The 14668-nt window shown below is 47.6% G+C and overlaps 1 protein-coding gene across 1 annotated transcript in view; it reads left to right on the forward strand.

Moving 5' to 3' along the window:
• LOC125133862 (uncharacterized) overlaps nucleotides 1-13726 on the forward strand; it is a 56094-nt gene extending 42368 nt beyond the window's left edge. Inside the window, exons 9-12 of the mRNA XM_047792490.1 lie at nucleotides 1020-1295; nucleotides 2993-3205; nucleotides 6197-6352; nucleotides 13068-13726. Coding sequence (XP_047648446.1) covers nucleotides 1020-1295; nucleotides 2993-3205; nucleotides 6197-6352; nucleotides 13068-13084 — 662 coding nt within the window. The 3' untranslated portion in view covers nucleotides 13085-13726. The remainder of the gene's footprint in view (nucleotides 1-1019; nucleotides 1296-2992; nucleotides 3206-6196; nucleotides 6353-13067) is intronic.
• Nucleotides 13727-14668: the final 942 nt, after the last annotated feature.

Genomic DNA, 14668 nt, shown 5'->3' on the forward strand with positions numbered 1-14668 from the left:
AGACCTGTGCCAAGGACTGGGGAGCCACGTAGATGGCTGTTATTCCATGTGCAACAGTGACAGAGCCTGGAAGCCCCTACCACGGGTCTGTCTGTTGTCACCCTCAGTGTATGCATTGCATATACAGAGTTAAAAGATAAACACTAAAAGGCACATGATGAGAAACGGCCATACCTGCTTCACTCTTTTCTCATCCCTTCTTGCTGTGTAAAAGCTGCTCGTCTCAGTTCCTGGTTGTTTCTTCTCTGAATCACACTCAAGTCACACACCCTGATTGCTGGAAGCAAATGAAAACCTTCGCCTTTGGGGGACAGGGTGTGTGTGTGGTGTGTGTGTGTGTGTGTGTGTGTGTGTGTTTCCATTTTTCAAGTAGCCAGTAATGGTTGAAGTTGGATCTGTTTTGTGTGTTTTTTGTTTGTTTGATTTTTAGGGCCGCACCTGCAGCCTTCTGCAGTTCCCAGGCGAGGGGTCTAGTCAGGGCCACAGCTGCCAGCCTACACCACAGCTCACGGCAACACTGGATCCTTAACTCACAGAGTGAGGCCAGGGATCGAACTCTCAACCTCATGGTTCCTAGTCAGATTCGTTTCTGCGGAGCCACGACAGGAACTCCGCATCTGCTTTTTTTTTTTTCAGGCCAGATTTGTTTAGTTGTAAGAATTCCCATAGACACACATGCGGCATATTTCTCCTCTCTCTCTATAGTCAACTTCGCATGAAGCCATCCAATGGTGAAATAAGGGATTGTGTGGAAACGGCAAACCAAGCTGCCACATGTTATAATTTTGAAGCAGAATGTAATGTTTGATTTCTGAAATCTGACAGGGCACCTGCTGTTGAGAGTCTCTTGAATCAGTCGATAGTCACATCTGTACTGAAAGCTGAGACCGTTTAAACAACGTGTCGTTTCATTAACTGTGTTCTTTGCTGATTGCCTTAACTCTTTTCTTTTTGTGCATGTGTTTTAAAAGCCATCAGGGCACCCATTTGATGTAAAGCAAGGTTTCTCTTGTCCCTAGTCCTTCGTCATATTCCCCTGGAGAATGCCCTGGCGCTGGTGGCGCAAGAACATAGGAGATTATTTGCTAAACGGGAGCAGCGGGAACGTCCTGGCATTTCTCTGCGGGCTGGAGATCTGGTGGATGACTTCCTGGCCCGAGACAGCCTCACCAGCTACTCCGTCCCTTCGTGCATCCGGCATCTTCTCTTCCTGTTGGATGAGGGCAAGCATCTGTACAAGAATGAGCTGGACCTGCTCATCGACTACCTCCACACCAGGAAAGGACAACTGGAAGGTGTTTGCAATAGTCCCTTTTCCTTGCGAATATTCTTCTTTTTTTTTTTTCCCCCTAGGGCACTTGTGGCACATGGAAATTCCCAGGCAGGGGGTCGAATTGGAGCTATAGCTGCCTGCCTGACCGCAGCCACGCTAGATCTGAGCTGGGTCAGCGATCTGAGCCACAGCTGTGGCAACGCCGGATCCCTTACCCACTGAGCGAGTTCTGGTTCCCTATCAGTTTATTTATGTTTTTCTGATTTTTTCATTTTTTTTTGTCTTTTTGCTATTTCTTGGGCCGCTCCCGTGGCATATGGAGGTTCCCAGGCTAGGGGTTGAATTGGAACTGTAGCCGCCGGCCTACGCCAGAGCCACAGCAACGCGGGATCCGAGCCGCGTCTGCAACCTACACCACAGCTCACGGCAACGCCGGATCGTTAACCCACTGAGCAAGGGCAGGGACCAAACCCGCAACCTCATGGTTCCTAGTCGGATTCGTTAACCACTGCGCCACGACGGGAACTCCTCAGTTTGTTTTTTAATTGACACATTTTCAAGAGGACTTTGAAGTGAATGGTAAACATGAAGAAGCAGTTCCTAATCTCCCTGATTTTAAAGAGCCCTTCAGGTGGTTATAAGCCTTCAAGGAGTCACTTTTCAGATTGTTTGTTTTGCGTTAAGTAGGTGAGAAGAAAATAATAGTCCATTGTAGGGAAGAGTAGCTGAGGTTGTAAAACCCATGTGAAAGCTTTAGAGAAATTGTTATTATCAATTACTGTTTATTTTTGTACACTTTTATTGAACTTACTTTCTCAGGCTGGGGAGGGAACCCATAAGCCTAAAATATAACAGTTTTGGTTTTTTTTTTTTTTTCCCGAATGCTTACTTGATTTATTTTTAAATTTATTTGTATTGAGATATATTAGTTTTGGTGTACAACATAATGACTCAATATTTGTATGTATTGTGTAGTTTTCATCACAGTCAATCTAGCTAACATACGGATGCTCTTTTGTTTGTTTGTTTGTTTTGAAGTGTAGTTGATTTGCAAAGTTGTGTTAGGTTTGGGTGTACAGCTGATCCTGTTGTCTTTTTTTTTTTTTTTTTCTGGGCCCCACCCACAGCATATGCAAGTTCCCAGCCTAAAGGTTGAATCAGAACTGTAGTTTCTGGCCTTTGTTACATCCAAGCCATGTCTGTGACCTAAACCATGCCTCATGGCAACTGAGCAGGGTCAGGGGTCAAACCTGTGTCCTCATGGGTGCTAGCCGGGTTCATTCCTGCTGAGCTACAACAACAGGAACTCCTGATGCTGTTGCTTTTTTTTTTTTTTTTTTTTTTTTGCTTTTTAGGGCTGCACTCACAGCATGTGGAAGTTCCCAGGCTAGGGGTCGAATCAAAGCAACAGCTGCCTGGCTGCACCATAGCCACAGCAGTTTAGGATCCGAGCCATGTCTCTGACCTACACCCCAGGTCAGGGCAACACCGGATCCTTAACCCACTGAGGGAGGCCAGGGTTCCAACCTGCATCCTCATGGAGCCCAGTCAGTACCTGCTGAGCCTTGAAGGGAACTCTGATCCTGTGGCTTTTTGATTAGAGACACCTCTAAGTCCGAAGAAGGGAAGGTCTTCCTGGAATTGTTACTTGTTGTTTGTGCAGCAACCTGACCTCTGCAGCAGGCTTCTGCTGACCATTTGTTTTCTTCATTTTTCTAGGTGGTGAGACACCAAATCCTTCGGCCAGCAGTGATCCTCCCTCATTTCAAGGCAGTAACACCCCCATCGTGGGCACTCGACCTCCGCTCCTTCCAACCCCGGGAAAGAACTGCTTCCTAGGCCCTCCTCCCGCAGTTTCAGCTAAGACCCCCTTGCTAGGGGACAGGCCAGTCGGGCTCCTTCCACGTCCAGGTGGTCTTCTTCCACTGCCAGGTCAGTGTGTCCCTCCAGGAATCCGATGCAGGGAGGCTCCCCTGCTTCTATGAGATGCTTCTGAGGAAGCAGGACCTGACATCTTAGAGCAATTGCAGTGTCTCTTGTCATGTTTTTAATGCATATTTAGATTTCCAAAGACCAGGAGAGATGCATTGAGGTTCAGTGTGTTCTTGCACTTGATTGAGTTGCCTTAAGTTTTGATACTGGGAGAAGTTTATAGAAGCTCTTCAACCAAGATTGATGGCCACGATTTGAGGGACTTAACAGTTGTCGTAATAAGCCCTCTGAATTCAGTAGTGTGTTTGAGGTTTCTTTTCTGAGTAGTTGGTGTCAAATTGTATCTGCCACCTGCCCAGAATGAGCTTGTACTACTGGGAACTCCCATTTCCAGGGTCATGGAACCCACGTCGAGGTCGATTAAAACAAGGAGACTTGGGAGTTCCCGTCGTGGCTCAGTGGTTAATGAATCCGACTAGGAACCATAAGGTTTCAGGTTTGATCCCTGACCTTGCTCGGTGGGTTAAGGATCCAGCATTGCAGTGACCTGTGATGTAGGTCACAGACGTGGCTTCGATCCCCCCGCGGCTGTTGCTGAAGGGGTAGGTTGGCAGCTACAGCTCCAGTTTGACCCCTCGCCTGGGACCCTCCATATGCCATGGGGGCGGCCCTAAAAAAGCAACAAAAATTCAGATGCCTAGGATGCAGCTTCTTCCACCTTTTCCCTCTGTTCCTTATCTTCCAAATATTTGTTCCTACAGTCTGTCTCCCCTCCTCTCCTCCTGTGTGTCGACAGCAGGAGCGGAGAAGAAACTGGCTGCGGGCGCTTTCAGTCCTTTGTGTTCACGAGGAAGAGTTGCTAGGGAAGTCCTCATAGGCTTTTCGCCTGGGCCTTAGATAAAATGGGAGAGTCAGACGCTGCTTTGGCCTCTTTTGTGAGCAGGGGTTATTTAATTAATTAATTAATTAATTTTTTTGTCTTTTGTTTTTTTAGGGGCGAGCCCACGGCATATGGAGGTTCCCAGGCTAGGGGTCGAATCAGACCTGTTGCTGCTGGCCTACACCACAGCCATAGCAACAGTGGATCTGAGCCGCGTCTGCCACCTACACCATAGCTCACAGCAATACTGGATCCTTAACCCACTGAGGGAGGCCAGGGATCGAACCCACAACCTCATGGTTCCTAGTCGGATTTGTTTCCATTGCACCACAATGGGAACTCCTGAACAGGGTGAAATAACCCCTGTTATTTTAGTGCTCTGGGACTGTAGTGTCTGTGTCTTTGATCACGGGGTCTGTGTATTGAGCATTTCTGTGTCTCCTCCCTTTGTGACCTGTTGACCTTCAGGATGAGCAAGAGTGTATCAGTTTGGCATCTTCTCCCAGCCCATCCTAGTCTGTATTTTCTTGCTGCCATGTCCTTGTTCTTTCCCTCCCTCTGCTGTGCTCTCATGCTCCCCTGCACTGCAGCCACAGGCCTGTCTTTACCACATGCTCTTTCCTGTGGGAAGTGAGTGAAGACAAGGGTGGAGGGCTCAGGAAGAAATCTTCTTGCCCCGGAGTTCCCGTCGTGGCGAAGTGGAAACGAATCCAACTAGGAACCATGAGGTTGCGGGTTCGATGCCTGGCCTCACGCAGTGGGTTAAGGATCTGGTATTGCCGTGAGCTGTGGTATAGGTCACAGACGTGGCAGATCTTTTTTTTTTTTTGTCTTTTCTAGGGCCAAATCCGAGGCATATGGAGGTTCCCAGGCTAGGGGTCTAATTGGAGCTGGAGCGGCGTCTCCAACCCAATCCTGCGGCGTCTGCAACCTACACCACAGCTCATTACAATGCCGGATCCTTAACCCACTGAGCAAGGCCAGAGATTGAACCCACAACCTTATGGTTCCTCGTCGGATTCGTTTGCATTGCGCCATGACCGGCACTCCCCAAAATGTAACTATTTAAAAAGTGAGAAAACCATTCTAGCTTGCAAGCCATACCAATATAGATAGCAGATTGCATGCAGACCCCAGACTTCAGTTTGTTGAGCTCCAGATGCCCACTTGGCCAGTTTGGGCCCAGAGGCCTTGGCAGAACTCTTAGGAGCTGAGGTTGGGCCTGGCGTGCGCGGCAGGTGCTCCCAGCTCAGCCCCCTGCCGTTTTTTTGAGAGTTACATTCTATTTAGGGTGAGATTAGGACTTAAGCCCCCGAGACAGCATCTCTGGCCGCCCTGAGAAACTCCTCCGAGGAGGAGAGGGGGGAAGCTAGGATGTACATGTTTCTGCAACAAAGAGAAGGTAGTAGGAACAAAAGGTTTGTAGATAACCAGATTTACAGAAAACCCTTTCTATGGGAAGGTCGGGGCTTCCTGGAATCACTCCTTTGATCTGCTTTCCTGAGTTCCCTCAGTGCCCATTGGCCCACCCTTAGGAGTGGCTGTTCTCACAGATGACATCTTTTGTTTTGCCCACTAGCTTTTGCTTAGCGCACTCACTGCAGCCCAGGAGGCAGTGTTGCAGAGCTTTCTGAAATACTGAGCAAAGGCGGGGATATCAAGATCCAAGTCGTAACAGGGAAGGGGGCAGTGCCTGCAGCCAGGCACACCCGTGTACAGAAGTTTGCTGCTGGTCTTTGCTGCTTTTTTCGGCTGCACCCGCAGCATGTGGAAGTTCCCAGGCTAGGGGTCCACTCGGAGCTACAGCTGCCGGCCCATCCCACAGGCACAGCAGTGCGGGCTCTGAGCCTCATCTGTGATCTACACCACAGCTCATGGCAATGCTGGATCCCCAACCCCACCAAGCGAGGCCAGGGACCCAACCCGCATTCTTATGGATATGAGTCAGATTGGTTTTTGCTGTGCCGCAGCGGGAATTCCCATCTTGAGGATTGTCGTGTTTTTCTACATCAGCCCCTTTTTAGATCAGGGAAGATCCCTTTGGGGCAAAAGCAGCTGGAACAGGGTCCTTTACATTTTCGTGCTTATGTTTTGAGTTTTGTTCTCGGCAGGACTGGTCTACCCCAATGGTCTGTTTCCCCCTCCTCTTCCCCCGGCAGCCCCCTCCGCCCCCTCCAAGAGGCCTGCTCCTTTGCGAAGACCTCCTTCCAAGCCTGCCAAGCGTTCATTACTTGGAGAGAAACCAGGCCTTCTACCACCACCGCCAGGTGAGTAGCCAGGTGAGCGGGGAGCGGCATTCTAGGCTCGTGCTGACCAGTAGAACTTTCTGTAGTGGGAGAAATGAGTTGTCCGTTGCGGTAGCCGTCAGCCACACGTGGCTATGGAATGCTTGAAATGTGGCTGGTACTACTGAATAACTGAATTTTTAATTTTAATCAATTTGCATGACTCTGATCACATAGTAAAATTACATCCTAGTCCTAAGTGGCTGGTGGCTTTTGGGCTGTTGAAGTTATCAATCATTTCTGTCTTTTTTTTTTGGCTTTTTTTTGCTATTTCTTGGGCTGGATCCCGCGGCATATGGAGGTTCCCAGGCTAATTGGAGCTGCAGCCACTGGCCTACGCCAGAGCCACAGCAACGCAGGATCCGAGCCGCGTCTGCAACCTACACCACAGCTCATGGCAACGCTGGATTGTTAACCCACTGAGCAAGGGCAGGGACCGAACCCGCAACCTCATGGTTCCTAGTCGGATTCGTTAACCACTGCGCCACAACGGGAACTCCCTTTTTTTTTTTTTTATTTCTGTCTTTTTTTTTTTTTTTTTTTTTCCACACCTGGGGCATGTGGACGTTCCCAGGACAGGGACTGAACCGGCACTGCAGTTGCAGCCTGTGCCACAGGCTGCTGTGGCAACACCACATCCTTAACCATTGCCCCACAAGGGAACTTCCTTTGTCTCCTCTTTTTTTTTTTTTTGCTTTGCTTTTTAGGGCCGTATCTGCAACATCTGGAAGTTCCCAGGCTAGGGGTTAAATTGGAACTGCAGCTGCCCACCTATGCCACAGCAACGTGGGATCTAAGTTGCATCTGTGACCTACACCACAGCTCACAGAAGCGCCAGATCTTGAACCCACTGAGCGAGGCCAGGGATGAACCCACATCTTCATGGATCCTAGTCGGGTCCGTTAACCACTGAGCCACAAAGGGAACTCTGGAAACTCCTTCTTTTCTTTTTTTCCTGTCTCATTCTGAAGATCCTCTGACTACGTTTTTATTTTATTTTATGTTTTTTTTTTTTGGCTTTTTATGGCTGTACCTGTGGCATAGGGAAATTCCTGGGCAAGGGTTGGAATTGAGCTGCAGCCACCAGCCCACGCCACAGCCACAGCAAGCCCAGATCCAAGCCTTGTATGCAACCTATACCGCAGCTCAGGGCAATGCTGTGTTCTTAACCCACCAAGCGAGGCCAGGGATGGGACCTCACGGATACTAGTCGGGTTCATTACTGCTGCACCATGACGGGAACTCCGCAGAGAAAGCTTTTTTAAAAGACAAAAATGAAAATAAGATCCATACCTGTACAGGGTCTACCAGTAATTGTTGCTATGTATTGAGTTCTCGTTAGGTGCCAGGCATTGAGATAATTTCATTTAGTCCTCAAACAACCCTGCGAGCCAGGTACTGTGATTGTCATCTCCGTTTGCTCCATGAGTCGCCTACATCTCTGAGGGTGGTGAGCTAGCCCGGGGCCCCTGGTGGAGCCGAGACTGCACACCTGCCGTGTGATCCCTCGCTCCGTGCTCTTAACCAGCACACAATCCCAGCAGCACGTCAACGGTTTCAAATTGGTATTGCTTTCAAGAAATCATAGATTTTTTGCTTGAATTTCAGCCACATTCTTCCATCCATAGCCCCTGTTGAGAAAAGGCCAAAAGCAAACTCACATCCCTTGCCTGTTCTGATACATCCCAGGGTAAGACCTGTAGAAATTCAGAGGGAAGGCGTAATTGTGGTTCCTGTGGGTCTCAGGTGAAGCCCCAGATGCCTAAGGAGGAAGTGGTCTTGGAGGAAGGCAAATAGTTGGGCGCCTGGTGGGGAGAGGCGCCAGGACCTCCTATTAGAGAAAGACTTTCAGGTGAAAAGTGTTTGTGACTCCAGGATGCTGGGGTGAGATGTCCCTATTTCTCTTTTTTTTTTTGTCTTTTTGCCATTTCTTGGACCACTCCAGCGGCGTATGGAGATTCCCAGGCCAGGGGTTGAATAGGAGCCATAGCTGCCAGCCTACACCAGAGCCACAGCAACGCAGGATCTGAGCCGTGTCTGCAACCTACACCACAGCTCACGGCAATGCCGGATCCTTAACCCACTGAGCAGAGCCAGGGATGGAACCCGCAACCTCATGGTTCGTAGTTGGATTTGTTAACCACTGTGCCACGACAGGAACTCCCCTATTTCTCTTTTTGCAACATGAGGGCTATCACCAGGATTAAATGAGATAATATGATGGCAATCTTTTATTTCATTTCATTTTATTTTTAAACTAGATCTTACCCATGTTTTATTTCTTTATTTATGTATTGTTTTTAGGGCCCCACCTGTGGCATATGGAGGTTCTCAGGCTAGGGGTCAAATCAGAGCTCCTGCTGCCAGCCTACACCACAGCCACAGTCATGCTGAATCTGAGGCAAGTTTGTGACCTACACCACAGCTCCAGGCCACGCCGGATCCTTAACCTGCTGAGCAAGGCCAGGGATCAAACCTGTGTCCTCTTGGATGCTAGTCAGATTTGCTTCCGCCGAGCCACCCAGGGAACTCCTGTGATGGGAATCTTTTAGACACTACAGGGGTTGCACGGATGTCTGCTGATGCTGCAGCTTGGTTCATCTTGGCCTGCAAACGTGGATGTGTCTGGAGGAGTCTGGCCAAGCTGGGAGCTCTGCAGATCAGGGAAGGGACATAGACTGACGCTGCTGGGTTCCTCCTCTTTCCAGTTCTCTTGCCCTTGGTGCTGCCCAAGCAGCCAGCTCAGCCTGTGTCTTTGCTGAATGAAGGAAATCACTCAGCCAGGAGAACAAGGTATCTGTGCTTAGCCAGGAGCTCACTCCCCTCTGAGGAATCGAGGCCCCATCTGGCCTGCAACTTCCTTCTGTCCAGTACATGGTCCTGTCAGACGCTTTTTGCATGCTTGGAGTCTTTTTGCACCCAACTAGATATTGGTGGGAAGTCATTGTTTTAGACATGGGATCTTGCAGTTGTTCAATGATAGGCATGTTAAAAACTGGTGACAATGTCTTGGCTTTTATAACTCGTTGCTCCCTTTTAAAAAGAAGGTTTATTTTGGAAGAATTTTAGGTTTACAGAAAATTTGCAAAGAGAGCGAAGGGAGTTCCCCTTTATCCAGCTTCCCCTGAACATCTTTTATAACCAAGGCAGATTTACTAGGAAATGAGCATTAGTACAGTAATACTAACTGTGCTATAGACGTTACTTATATTTTACCAGCTTTTCTGCTAAGGTTTTTTTTTTTTTGTTGGTTTGTTTCAAGAAGCTGTTCTAAGGTACCTCATTGCATTTAGGCCTTTTAAACTTTATTATGTTCCAGTTTTTTATGAAACTTTAAAAATATCTAGAAAATTTGAATGAAGAGGATAATAAGCTCTCATGTATTCTGTATCTAGATTCAATAATTGTTACCACTGTCAATTTTTTAAACTTATATGTATGCTATAGAAATAATTTTTTTTTCTCAACCACAAAAGTAAATTGCAGAGTTCATGACATTGACCTTGGTGGGTTTTTTTTTTTTTTGTCTTTTTGCGTTTTCTAGGTCCGCTCCCCCGCCACGTGGAGGTTCCCAGGCTACGTCTCGAATTGGAGCTGTAGCTGCCAGCCTACGCCAGAGCCACAGCAACGCCAGATCCAAGCCACGTCTGCGACCTACACCACAGCTCACGGGAACGCCGGATCCTTAACCCACTGAGTGAGGCCAGGGACCGAACCTGCAACCTCATGGTTCCTAGTCAGATTTGTTAACCACTGCACCACGACAGGAATGCCTCAGGACATTGACCTTTAAGAACTTCAGCATGCCTCTCCTAAGAATAAAACATGCTCTTGTATAATGATTATACTGCTATTGCATGTTAAAAATTAATAGTAATTCTATAATATCTAATATCTTGTTCTCATATTCGAATTTCCCGATTGTCCTAGAATGCTTTTGCTTTATATATCTTGGTGCTCCTGTGTTGGATGCTTTTACGTTTTGTGTGTGTGTGGTATGAGGGGAGCTTGTTTGGTTGTGCCCACAGCATTTAAAAGTCCCATTGACCCTACACTACAGCTGTAACCTGAGCCACAGCAGTGACAACACCAGATCTTTAACCCCCTGAGCCACCAGGGAACTCCTGGGTGTATTTACATGTATGAATGTTGTATCTTCTTACTGGACTGACCTCTGTATTATATAAAGCTCTTCTTTGTCTTTTATTTCTATCTTTGTTTATAGTCTGTTTTGTCTGATAGGCGTATAATTGCTTTAGCTGTCTTGTCCCAAGGATGCTTTTATGGTCTTTTTTAAAAAACAAGATTTAATCAAGGTTTATGCACAAATCTGAAGACACATTTGGTTTTTATGTGTCTTTATAGAGCAATCCTTCTACTTTTTTTTTTTTTTTTTGCCCCCAGTGATACTGCCTTAGAGTCCAAGCCAGTTTTTGTAGACTGTCCTATATTCTAGATTTGTCTGATTGTTTCCTCATGGTGTCACTTAATTGTTCTTCTATACCCTCTATTTTCTGAATTCTGGAAGTTTGGTTTAGAAGCTTGACTAGGCTCAGGTCCCACATTTTTTGGCAAGGAGGTTTTGTGGTTTTTACTTTTTAGGGCCATACCTGTGGCATTCGGAGGTTCCTAGGCTAGGGGTGGAATTGGAGCTACAGTTGCTGGCCTATGGCACAGCCACAGCAACACAGGATCCGAGCTGCATCTGCAACCTACACCACAGCTTGTGCTAATGCCAGATTCTTGACCTCCTGAGCAAGGCCAGGGATGGAACCTGTATCCTTGTGGATACTAGTCGGATTCGTTTCCACTGCGCCACAGTGGGAACTCCTGGCAAGGATATTTCATAGGTGGCATGGCTTCATATTGCATTATATCAGAAGGCACATTAGGGTCTCCCACTGGGAGTGCTAGTCTGGTTGGTCACCTGGGTAAGGTGTGGTGAGTGCCGTGGAACAGGTAGGTTTTGTTCCCTGAGACATTGAGCAAGTATCTGCTTCCCCAATAACTCTTTTAATGTCCATTGATGATTTTATGCCTCACTCAGGTTTTGTCAGATGCTCCCCGCTTTTAGTTGCACTATAACATCTTTTTTTTTAAGATAACTTTTTTTTTATATGTAGAATTTTTTTTATTTTATTTTTTTTATTTTTTTGGTATTTCTTGGGCCGCTCCTGCGGCATATGGAGGTTCCCGGGCTAGGGGTCCAATCGGAGCTGCAGCCACCATCCTACACCAGAGCCACAGCAACGCGGGATCCGAGCCGCGTCTGCAACCTCCACCACAGCTCACGGCAACGCCGGATCCTTAACCCACTGAGCAAGGGCAGGGACCGAACCCACAACCTCATGGTTCCTAGTCGGATTCGTTAACCACTGCGCCACGACGGGAACTCCTATAACATCTTAATTGTTGAGTTTACTGAATCTTGAACATGGTACATGCCCATGTAACCTGCACTCAAAACAAGGTATAGACATGCCAGGAACTTCCCTGTCCCTCCCCTGGCCCCTTCTGAATTCTATTACCTTAGTTTTGTTTGTTCTTTTACAAACAAACAAAAAAAAAATGGATTCATGCAATATATGGTTTCTTGAGACCAGCTGCTAGTCTAGAATGCTTTTGCGTTTCATCCGCATGAACCCCTCGGTCTCTTGTTGCTGAGCGGGAGGTCACTGTATGGATGTGCCATCGTCTCCTCCTGATGATGGACTTGGGGGCCGTTCCCACTTTGTAGCTGTTCTTAGATTGATATGAGTGTTCTTGTCCATGTCCTTTGTGGATACATTTTCATGTCTCTTGGGTGGATACCTAGGAGTGGAATTGCGGGACTAGATGGGCGTGTTTAATGGATACGACTTGGCCTGACCGGCTCTACCTTTCGACCCGGCCACTGCAGTGTCTGAGGGCTCTGGCTGCTCCATCCCCTCACTCAATTTTGAGGTTGTCAGTCCTTTTGATGTCAGCCTCTCTGTGGCTACGAAATGTGTTTTAGTTTGCGTTTCTCTGATGACTAAGGATGTGGAGCACCTTTTTCATCGTTTTATCTGTTTAGGGAATGGGTTAATCAAGTTACGGAAATACTTTTTGATCCGTGTACTCGTGTTTTTAGGGCTGCTGTAAAAAAGTAACTGCAAATTGGGTGGCTTAAAACAAATAAACTGTCTCGGAGTTCCCGTCGTGGCTCAGCGGTTAACGAATCCGACTAGGAACCATGAGGTTGTGGGTTCGATCCCTGGCCTTGCTCAGTGGGTTAAGGATCTGGCGTTGTCGTGAGCTGTAGTGTAGGTTGCAGACGCGGCTCGGATCCCGCGTTGCCGTGGCTCTGGTGTAGGCTGGTGGCTCCAGCTCTGATTGGACCCCTAGCCTGGGAACCTCCATATGCTGCAGGAGCGGCCCAAGAAATGGCAAAAAGACAAAACAAACAAACAAACTGTCTCACCGTTCCGGAGGCCAGAGATCTGGAGTCAAGGTGCCGCAGGGTTGTGCTCCCTCCGAAACCTATCGGGAGGCTCCGTCCTTGCCCCTGGCTCTGGGGTTTGCCCGCCGTCTTTGTAGATGCTTCGCTGCCGTCTGCCTCCATCATCACGCAGCTGTCCTCCCTCGTGTATCTTCGTGACATCCGTCTCCTGTGTGTGAGTGATGTCTTCCCACAACTTAAAAAAAACACCTTTTTTTTTTTTCCCTTGGTCTCCAGGTAACTCCTTAGAGTGAATGAACCCGAAGGTCTTCTCCGGCATCGTGTGAAGTCTTGCATCTGGCCATGAGCTCTGGCTTGCTCTGTTGACCTTCAGTGTTCTGTCCTGCAAAATGCGTGACGTGCAGCCAGGGGGCAGCCCTACTCAGGGGCCACATCCCAGGCTGCCAAGTCCTCGTTGTCGGAGGTGGGGGTGGTGGGGAGGTGGGAGAGGGTGGGAGCGGGGTCTTGAGGAGCCCCTGCCTCCATCCTGCGGGCTGACCTCAGGGGCTGGTATGGGCTAAACATCAGGAGTTCTTCTGTCTTAGAACCCCCGCACCCCCCCCCCCCCGCCGCCCCCGAGGGCGCTGGATCCCTCCTTGCACAGAAATACACGTAAACTTTCTAGAGACCTTCAGAGTTGTTGGATGAATCACTGGCATCTGCAGGGAAAAGACTTTTTCTTTTCTTATCGTGATCTAAATTATTTAGTAGAACAAGATTAGAACCGTAACTTGTGTGCAGGTTTAGATGACAGTTTGTATATTTTTCAAAAGCATAGATTTTTCTGATCTTGGCTTATGTCCTCTTTGAAAAATTAGTGGTTTTAAAAAGATAATAGATACATCGGTATAAAATTTGAAGGAAACGTTAAACAATAAAAGTAGTTCTCCCTCTTGTTTTTCTTGGCTTGACAATTTCTTGTTAAGAATGAGCATATGCAAGTGTGTAGAAATTTACCTACAAGTGGTAAACACGATGTAAACATGATTCTAGCTTTTTGATTTTTTTTCCATTGTGCCTTGGAAATTATTGTATAAGAAGTAACAAAATTGGGCCTGATACAGGATATTGGACAGGAATACAAAGAAAACTCATGCTGATTTTTTTTTTTTTTTGGTCCACACCAGTGGCATATGGACGTTCCCAGGCCAGGAATTAAATCCATGCCACAACTGTGACAGCACTAGATCCTTAACCCATTGCCCCAAAGCTGGAACTCCTCATGTTATGATTTTTTTTCCCTTTTTTGTCTTTTTAGGGATGTACCTGTGGCATATGGAGATTCCCACCAGGCTCGGGGTCGAATCAGAGCTATGGCCGTCGGCCACACCAGATCCGAGCTGAATCTGGGAACTACACTGCCGCTTGCACTTGCGACAAGGCTGGGTACTCAACCCATTTAACTCACTGAGTGAGGCCAGGGGTCAAACTGCCATCCTCTGGGACAGTATGGGTCCTCAACCCACTGAGCCACAGTGGGAACTCCCAGCCTGTCTTACTGGCCCTCAGGCCTGCATCACTGTTCGCCTGGATCCCTTCACTTACCCCTTCCCTGGTGTCCTCACTCCAGGGCCTTCTGACTCCTGTCACCATCATTTTTCCGTAATACTGACTCAGCGTCCTGGAAACGGGATAAATCTAATACGGTCACCCTTGTGCTCTCCCCAACCCTGAATATAGACTTAAGACCTTTCAGTGCTTACAGGAGTGTTTTTTAAATTGGGACACAGCCCCCTTGGGGTCTTCAAAATTGTATCAGGGTGACTGCGAGTTCTACAAGGACCTTTTTTTTTTTTTTTGGAGGACAAATTTAGATTTTTTTTTTTAAATTACTCAAT

This window comes from Phacochoerus africanus, chromosome 8, assembly GCF_016906955.1.
Source record: "Phacochoerus africanus isolate WHEZ1 chromosome 8, ROS_Pafr_v1, whole genome shotgun sequence".
NCBI lineage: Eukaryota > Metazoa > Chordata > Mammalia > Artiodactyla > Suidae > Phacochoerus > Phacochoerus africanus.